This window comes from Sander lucioperca, chromosome 7 (genome assembly GCF_008315115.2).
Source record: "Sander lucioperca isolate FBNREF2018 chromosome 7, SLUC_FBN_1.2, whole genome shotgun sequence".
Taxonomy (NCBI): domain Eukaryota; kingdom Metazoa; phylum Chordata; class Actinopteri; order Perciformes; family Percidae; genus Sander; species Sander lucioperca.
In genome coordinates, this window is record NC_050179.1 from 5449162 (window position 1) to 5458222 (window position 9061).

At 40.2% G+C, this 9061-nt stretch overlaps 1 protein-coding gene across 17 annotated transcripts in view; it reads right to left on the reverse strand.

The window, feature by feature from the left end:
* si:ch211-272n13.3 (ankyrin repeat domain-containing protein 26) overlaps nucleotides 1-7378 on the reverse strand; it is a 30491-nt gene extending 23113 nt beyond the window's left edge. For 8 of the 17 annotated variants that reach the window (XR_004897827.1, XM_036002990.1, XM_036002989.1 and 5 more), the window contains exons 1-12: nucleotides 7190-7377; nucleotides 5771-6059; nucleotides 4963-5077; nucleotides 4641-4814; nucleotides 4180-4286; nucleotides 3939-4076; nucleotides 3565-3725; nucleotides 3417-3443; nucleotides 3089-3125; nucleotides 2933-3002; nucleotides 2802-2853; nucleotides 216-2431 (exon numbers count right to left, since the gene is read on the reverse strand). Coding sequence is in view for 15 of the 17 variants with exons in the window: in XM_036002990.1 (XP_035858883.1) it covers nucleotides 216-2431; nucleotides 2802-2853; nucleotides 2933-3002; nucleotides 3089-3125; nucleotides 3417-3443; nucleotides 3565-3725; nucleotides 3939-4076; nucleotides 4180-4286; nucleotides 4641-4814; nucleotides 4963-5077; nucleotides 5771-5970 (3297 nt within the window). In the remaining 2 variants the exon portion in view is untranslated. Of the gene's footprint in view, nucleotides 1-215; nucleotides 2432-2517; nucleotides 2709-2801; nucleotides 2854-2932; nucleotides 3003-3088; nucleotides 3126-3416; nucleotides 3444-3564; nucleotides 3726-3938; nucleotides 4077-4179; nucleotides 4287-4640; nucleotides 4815-4962; nucleotides 5078-5770; nucleotides 6060-6379 lie in introns of all 17 variants that reach the window. The other 9 variants (XM_036002993.1, XM_036002992.1, XM_031282781.2 and 6 more) reach the window with 7 other exon arrangements.
* Between the last annotated feature and the right edge of the window lie 1683 nt (nucleotides 7379-9061).

Here is a 9061-nt window from a genome sequence, read left to right on the forward strand (position 1 = left end):
ACAAATTGTTGTTTACTTATAATCCTGTACTTTAAAACCTACATCTACTAGTGCATGTGTCTACAAGAGGTATCTCCGACGAAAGGAAAAGCAAACTGGGAATAAGCATATGAAAAAAACAATTGTGATGAAAGTGTTGGCAGAGTGCTTGAAGAGGCCACGCTACAGCTCAGCTACACTAAAACTAAAAACTACCTGTAATATTTCTGTTTTACCTTAACAACAGGCTCTTCAATGTTTCTGAGCTCTTGACTCCTCATGCCTATGCTCTCTGCCTCATCAGGCGAGTCTAGATCAACACCATCAATGTCAGTCTGAGGTAACGCTTCATCGGACAACGTGTTCCCGTCCGAATCATGGTGTTGACAAGCAGGGGGAGGGCTTGTTTCCCTTCTTGGTTCTTCATTAGGGTCATCTGATGACGTTCTGGTCTGGGGAACGATGGCACTTTTCCCACCATTTTCCAGTGGAACATATGCAGTTAATCGAGCCTCGTGTTCATGGTCGCCGCCAGACGCTTTGACTGTGGCACTGGCAAAATCATACAGCAGCTTTTGGTCCTGGCTGTCAGAGTCCTCACTTCTCTCATCATCTTTGCTGGGATTGTCTTTCTCCCCCACCAACGTTTCCTCCTCCAGTCTGTTATCCTCTGGAGACTCATCCTTTCCATCAATAATAGATCGCGGGGCCTTCTCATTGTCTTCATCGCCCTCCAATTTCTTGTCTATTGCACTTGTGGGCCTCGACTTGGTTGGGGTAGAAAGACATGTCTTCAAGGTGTTACCACAGTCTAAAACTTCATCATCCTTTGTCGCCACCGCCTTCTCCTTTTCTGACTCATCACTTTCCTCTTCGTCATCCCAACTACTATCATCATCTTTGTCATTCTCTGAGTCCAATTTTCCTTCCATTTGTGATGAGCGACCAATTAATTCAACATCATCGTTAGCAACTATTTGGCTTCCGGTTGTTTTTTCAACCTCGGGTGCCGGTGACACTGCTGCAGGGGAGGGGTTGTTTGACTCTTTTTCGACATTTTCTTTATCTTCTTCCCAGCCATCAGAACACTGCTGCTCTCCAGTCTGGTTTGCGGTTACAACATCTGTTTTAGAAATTGGTGACTGCACATCACCTTTAGTGAAGGAGCTATTATCATTTTGGTCATTATTTTCAGAGGAAGAATCCCATTCAGATTCATCTACTGTTGCTTTTGTTGCTCTGTTTTTGGACTCAGGGGTGCTTGGTGAACATAATCCCAATAAGGACATAGGTTCATTTATCACTGGCTGAGGTGAGACACATTTTGGAGATGGTACTACTGGTGATGAAGAATCCCATGAGGTATCTGGGCGGTCTTCATTTGGTTGAGGTAATGAGCATTTCGAATGCAGTGTTGCTGCTTCTGGTTGTAACTCTGATGCTTCAACATTACTTTTCGGATCAAACGTCTCCTTGTTTACCTCATTTTCTCTGGGTAGGTCAGTGTCACTGTCCTCTAATGAAGAGCCCCATGAGGATCTGCGTTTCACCTCTTTGAAAGCGCCTTTGTTTGACCCAGCATAATCCTCAGCATTAGAAGAACGGTCTGTATTTTCCAATCCATCCTCAGGCACCACATTACTTTGATTAGCCAGTACGGTGTTGCGACCAAATCCTCCTGTTTGATTATCCTCTTCATCATCACCACTGCCATCTCTCGCTGCATCACCGCAGTTTTGTTTATTGCTCCAGGAGTCATCATCATCCTTTTCCATCTCTCTTTCAAACTCTTCCTCCTTAACAGCAGTAGGTGAACAAGTTTCTGTGTGATGTCTGGATGGTGCAGGGCCTCCTGTTGAACCCAGGTCTGATGACCGTATGCATTCCTTCCCAAGGCTGTCATCTTCATCAGAAAATTTTGATTCTACCCTAATGGCTGACACAACACAATCCTCCTCTACATCTAATGTTGCTGGAATTGCATAACTTGCTGTTCCAGCTGGGCAGACGGTCTCATCTTTTTCAGTCTCAGTATTGGCACCTTCCTCTGAGGCACCTACATTCTCAGCTACAATACCAGGACTAGTTTCACTGTTGTAAGAGATGTCAGTACCAGGTATGTTTTGAGCATCATCAAATTCAGTAGTGTTGGCCTTGACAGAAGCCACACGTTTGTCATCGTCCTCCTCTTCGCTTTCATCCTCTTCCCCATCCTCCTCTTCACTTCCCTCATCATCATCTTCCTCCTCCTCCTCTTCTTCTTCTTCTTCTTCGTCATCATCTTCATCATCGTCATCTTCTTCTTCCTCCTCCTCCTCTTCTTCTTCTTCTTCCTCCTCCTCTCCAGCTTCCTCCTCAGAGTCCTCGGCTTCTGGGCTTCCCTCTTGAGAGTCTGATCTCGCTTTACTACTTGAAGGCTGCTCTGAGTGTTTGCTTTTCTCCTGCTCATCTGCTTGTTATAAGCATTTGGGGGGAAATAGAAGGAGAGAAAGATGTCATTGAAATGCAAATGGCAAAGCTTCAACACAAATATTTTACCTTTCCGTAGCTTGGAAGAGGGGTAGAAGTCATCTGGGGTGCTTTGGGAAGGAAGGAAGCGGGAGAGGGATCTACTGGGCGCTGTGGAGCTTTGCTGGAAGCCTTTGGGAGGGATGGAATTGTCTGGACTCTATTCTCACTCTCTGGCTCAGATTCTGTACAGCTCAAGGATCTGTCAGACAGTGCAGAAGCTACAGGGCAGGCAGGGATAAAAGATTACTTCTAAAAACCACAAACTATGGAGGGACACTGACAAGAGAATAAGGCTAAAAGATTCTCAGTACCTTCTCTCCTTTTAGATGCAATCATTTTCCTTAGGTTTACCTTCTGTGGTTTCTGAAAGACAGCATATCAAATGAAGACGAGAACAAAATTTAGGAAAAACACACTATACAAGAAGAGATATAGCACCAACCTTTTCGATTAAAACCGATTCATTATCATCTTCTGATGAAGCCCATTCATCTGCAGCACTTTTTGAAACCCTGAGGGAAGAAGAATGCTTTGAGACTGAGCCCGGAAGTCAATTGTTATTGTGAGTTACAGATCACAAGAAGAAAATTGTGCTCACCGACTTAGTGACTCCGACTGAGAATTGTCTTCAAAATCTGCAACAAAGCAGTAGAGCTTATTTTCATTCTGAATTTAATACATTTTAGAAAGCTACATGTCATATTTTAATCATAACTGTCAAACAGCAAGATACTGAGAGGACCTAAATCTTAAAAGGCAGAAAAAGTATGGTGTACAAAGCACTACATTTAAGCAGCATAAAGAAAGTTAATTTCCTGAAAACAGGAGTAGGTTAAGTTTCCATCCTAAGTAACTGTTATTGCTCTTTACAGGCACACAACTTTTGACTGATTTTGCTAAGGAAGCTGATCTGAGCAAAGTAATACCTCCCCCTGCTTCATTTGCTCCATGCTCTAGATCCAGTCAAGAGGTAATGCATGAGGAATGAATCAAATAATCAAAGTCAATAATTAATAGACAATAATATCCTCACACCACTTTCATTCACTACTTTGTGAAAAATGTTCTCCTTACCATCTTTGTCAGTGGCTGGTCCTCCCAAAGAGAAGCCGGCTTCAACATCTTGGGAAGGACTGCCCAACAGCGGTTTTGTCTTCTTTTTGCTCGGACCTTGATGTGATAGGGAGGGCCCATCATTCCTCTGGGTACTGTGCTCAATGATCAGGAGAGAACAACTACAAGAGAGTCAAGACAGTGAAAATGTCATAATGCAGTAAGCCTAAACAAGAAGAAAAGGAACATTTTAAACAGTAAAAAATAAAATGAACCATTTGTGGGCATTGGTTGTTTATTTCAGTTCCGTCTACCACTCACACAACACAAATGCATCAATTGCAGAAGAAATACCATTGTAGGAACAAATGTGCAAAGAAAAATGCACAGCTTACGGATGATGCCCATTCATCACTGCGTAGTCATCAGCTGACCATCCTTTGGTATCCTTTAGTGTGATATCTGCGTCAAACCGCAAGAGCAGCCGCAACATACTGATTTGTCCATTCCCAGCAGCTATCATTAATGGGGACCTGTAGGTAAAATCAATGATAGCAACATGACCAACTGTAAACAATACATTCAGCAACATTAAAATGATTTGACATGACCAATGTGTCATTGTTTAGTACTGACCTTTGGCCTTGGTCCATAAAATTCACACTAGCACCCTCCTTTAGGAGAAACTCAGCCATCTCGATATGGTCCTCACGGACTGACACAGTCAAGGGTGTGAATCCCTCCTAAAAATTACATCACAGTCAACAATCTCATTCATTGGACAGGTGTCATCGGAACAGCAGTATCTCATTGTACACCAAATCTCAAATATTATAGATTGCAGAAACATTTTGATATTTTGATTATATTTGTTTATTGCAATACATTCTATTATGATATACGAGCTGTGATGGCATGATAACTGTTAATGCTTTTTTAAAGCAAAATACAGGGGTATGCCAAATATTGTCCAAACCCTAGCGTCTTTTCTGGATCTACTCAATTTAAATATGTCTGGTAACATCATGACACTAGGTCAGTGTTAACTGAAGATTGCCTTGATGTTTGTACAGGGGTAGACAAAAAGACAGAATCACCTTATTTTGAGCATTGATGTCAGCCCCGTGCTCCAGCAACAGGACAGTAGTGGAAATGGATGGGATATTTGCTGCTAAATGTAAGGCTGTATTGCCATTGATATCCACCAGGTTAGGCTCGGCATGATTCTCCACCAGTATGCTCACACAGCGCTCATGCTGGCATTGCACAGCCTGATAGAGTGGAGAATTGACATGAATGCAGAGGCCTGGACAAGGCTTAAAACAATGTATGCGGGAAGTAGTCAACTATGATTATCACAATATGTTTAAAATTAAATAAAGAATCACTCTGTGGTGGAGTCTCATCGTCCAGGATTACCTTCATTAAGGCGGATCTATTTTGATTGTCACATAGGTTAAGCTTGGCTTTGCTCTCAACGAGGAATTGCACCACCTCAACATGTCCACTGGCGCAGGCAATATGAAGTGCAGTTCTGTAATATCAAAGGAGAGAGTTTCTCATATGCAAGCATTCTTGTTCTTACTAAAAAACGTCCACTGACCTTTACAAGGATTTGTACAGCTATTTAAATCTAGGCCTTACTTTGCTAGTTCTTCCATCTAAGCAACTTATTGTTATAAAAGTAATAATTACTTCATTGAAGAGCCTGACATAGTTATACTAATAATTTATCATGAAGCTATTCTGTAAATTGTACTATATGTACACCACTCACTTGATTCTGACACACTAATTGTGAATGCTAACTAGATCTTACTTTGAAACATTAGTAGAAACAAAACAATGGGGTGTCATCTACATTTTACTTGGTGCTTAAAACAGCTGGCAGTTTGCTGTTAACAGTAAAAATACTGGACATTGTTTTACCACAAACCAGCTTGACTATGCAAAAGATATTCCAAACTATACAATACATACTATACCAATATACCCTAGTGCTGCCACACCGTCATTATATATCTAGCATTGCAATACTTTTTTTGAAAAGTGTCAAGAGCACAAGAAAGTGATGCATCTGCATGGCTGCATTCATCTGTGGCAGATATTTTGTTTTCAAATCAACATTTTATTAAGCTATTCAGGTGGACTGCATTACCAAGGTATACTGTAGTCAGTAAAATATCCAGCAAAGGCATGTGGCAACAAGTGTTTTTACCCTACTTACCTGTTCTCCTTGTCAAGTTGATTGATATCATTCTTTTTAGCAAGCTGCTTCAATTTTGCCAAATCTCCCACTGAGGCAGCCTTGTGAACCTTCCCGAGGTCCTTTTCTTTCAGTTCATAGCCAACAGAGAGCACACTCCCATTGTCAGGAGTACCAGACGGCTGTTTCTTTTTCTTAGTAAAGCTGAATATCTTCTTCATTGTACACGAGAGCACAACGCTGCTTTTGCACCGTCACTACCTGCCATTCACCAGGTGCTGGAGGATCACCACAGGCGGCTCTCCCATTTCTAAAAATAAGACGTACCAAGCGGATTAGAAGCCTATAAAACCGCGCTGAGAACACTGCGGGGTTTCTTCATAAAGGATGTACCGCATATAATGTTCCCCACAGTTATATAAAGTAAGGTAGCCTAGCTTAAGCGCATTGCAATCATCTGCATATGTAGGGAGATGATACGCATAACGTTAAGTATCGAATTACTTTAATGAAGCGTTAGATGACGTTAAAACACAGATGTCATGCTAACGGCAGCGATTAAGTAAACTCAGATAGCTAGCAAGAGAAGATACGTGTAACGTAACGTTAACCTCGTTTTCTTGACCATACCTTAAAGCAGGACGTCATCTGAGTTATTTAGCACCAAAGCATGTTAGCGTTTCATTAGTACGATTTGATGCAATTACGATGCACAGAACCGAACATGTCCGAACGTTACTCCGCGTTGTTTAGCTAGTTATATGTCTTAGCTAGCGTTAGCTATAGCTTGTGGACTGTTACCATGGTAACTGGCTGTACAAATGGTAACGTTATGCTAACGTAACGTTAAGAGGTACCAGAGGATAACCAATTTGCTTATATTGAGAATTCTGTAACCTTACTGTTTAGTGCTATTATGTAATACACACTGCTACATATACTTATATACAAGATTAAGTTTTGATTAACGTTAGTGTAAAAAAAAAACTATACTTATTTTCTGGATTATTTGTTGCCTAGCAACCTAGCCTCAGTTGGCTCAGTGCTGCGCCTCCCACGTCGTGACTTCACAAATGCAAACCGCCACATTTAAACTGGATTTGTAGCAGAGACGAGCACAGCGGGGATTGTCGCTAAAGCTAATTTAACTTAATTTGCAAGACTCGGTTCGGTTCAAGGACACTTGTGCTGTGTTTCCAACACGCGTGCAGGAGTCGTTAGCTACTGCTAACCTAGCTAGGGGAAACATACTTAACCCTGCTAACTCAATGCTAATTAGCAAACGCTAAAATCAAAGCCCAGATGGGTAACGGTTAACGTTACTAAGGACGATAACTTAAAGACAAATACAAAGGAGATGTGTGAGGGTAGCTAATTCACGCAAGCATGTGTGTGTAATTAATGCTAACTAACTTGCAGTATATTAACTCAAACACTAACCTGTTGATTGTCAGAGTGAGACCACAGAGAGTTTAGCTACAGCTAGCTAGCTAGAGCAAAAGGCATGCTGGCTGTTGGGTTTTCAACGAACCAATCCGAAATTAGTTCGAGGAAACGAGTGGTTCTACTGACCAATAGGCGGCTTCGGTGTGTCAACAAGGTTGGTTTACAAGACATGGAGGCGAAGAAGGCTTGTTGTGTAATGACAAAAACATACCACTTGATGGTGACGTTGGCTTGAAATCAAATGTTTGAAAGCGCTAATAGGCTATTATAAATCAAAAACAATCCTCTAAAGAGCTGTTTTTATTTCCAGGGGAATATAGAAGAATATTCTTGAATCTCCCATTCATCGCACATTGATTCTTATTACTCTAATTATGTGTTGTCATTATACAGTATTTACAGAATTAGATATGTGACATCATACAAATAATTCATTCTTATTTGCACATGTATGTAGTTTGGATACCAAACTGAGAATTATGCCACTAGTAAGATATTTAAACGTTTGAGTCCAACAGTGACGCAATTACAGCCCTGAAAGGATGAATACACAGCAAGATAGCAATGTGACTGACTGCCATACATGTCCACCTTCAAAAGATGTGCGAATGAAGGTTGATAATTGTAGCCAAGTGTCTAACTATAGCAGGATGGAAAATAAAAGCCACCCCTGACTGGCTTTGTTCGAGTGTCTGAATCAGAAATATAATTGAACAAAACGGTACAGAGCAATGTGCTACAGATCATTAAATTGGCACAAAAGTATTTCATTTGCACCGGAGCACAGCTGCTCAAAATTGCTTTGTGCTGCAGCTGAATATATTGTAACAACATTATCAGAAATTAAATTTATTTATTGGTGTTGTAAAGCAATATTGCATTGTCACAAGGGAGGACATTAATGTTGTTGGTTACACCTTCATGAGATTCAAAGATTTTGATTAGACAAGTTCCACCCACAGTTTGTGATGATAAGAAATTTGTCAGTGACAAAAATGATGTAAAAATATCCGTCACTTTCAGAGTAAAAATAATACATAGGCTAAATGAATAGCCTAGTTATTTGACAAGGTAAACGCAGAAAATGTTTCCCTTTTAGACTGTGAGATCTGTTTAAAAGCTCTGGAAAAAGCTACCAGCGGACCTTTTTCTTTTATTGTCTACTATTTCCAAATCAACGTGCTTTCACGCTCAAATATTACAGTAGTATTTATATGTATTAAGATACATTGTAAAAGAAGAGACTGTTGTAATAGAATTACATACAGTACTATTAAAATGTAAAAATACATTTATAAATGAATTTCTTTTCCACTTAAGAAGTAGTGTAATAACAATTTTGTAACTTCATATTTTAAAATAAAGCCTCATAATAAAAATATTTGAAAAAAAATACACCTAATACAGTGAACAATCCATGCTTGTGATGTCATCAGTGCTGAAATATGGGATATTTTTGAGCCAGGGATCAATGAGTGAGTCATATGTAAATTACTAAAATTTACTTAACACATTATCAAGTTTTCTAATACTGCTTTTGTTAAATATTTATCAAATAAAAATGATCCAGGTAGATTTGCTGCCAGTAATTAAATCCCATACTTTAAAGTCCTCAGTTCTGTTTAACAGATGTGCTGGCCCTATCATTATCCTCTAATTTATGCAACCCACAGGTGAATATTGGAATTCATTGAGGCCTTTTACGGTATTCATTTTGACATCATACGTCACAACAAGTTATTTGTGACGTAACAGACACAGGCTCCATGCTACAGTAAATCCCCCCAAATCCTATGGTCAGTAAATCATAGTGGTTTTGTTGGAGAGCACCATATTGACTCATAGGCTATGAATAAGACAACCACC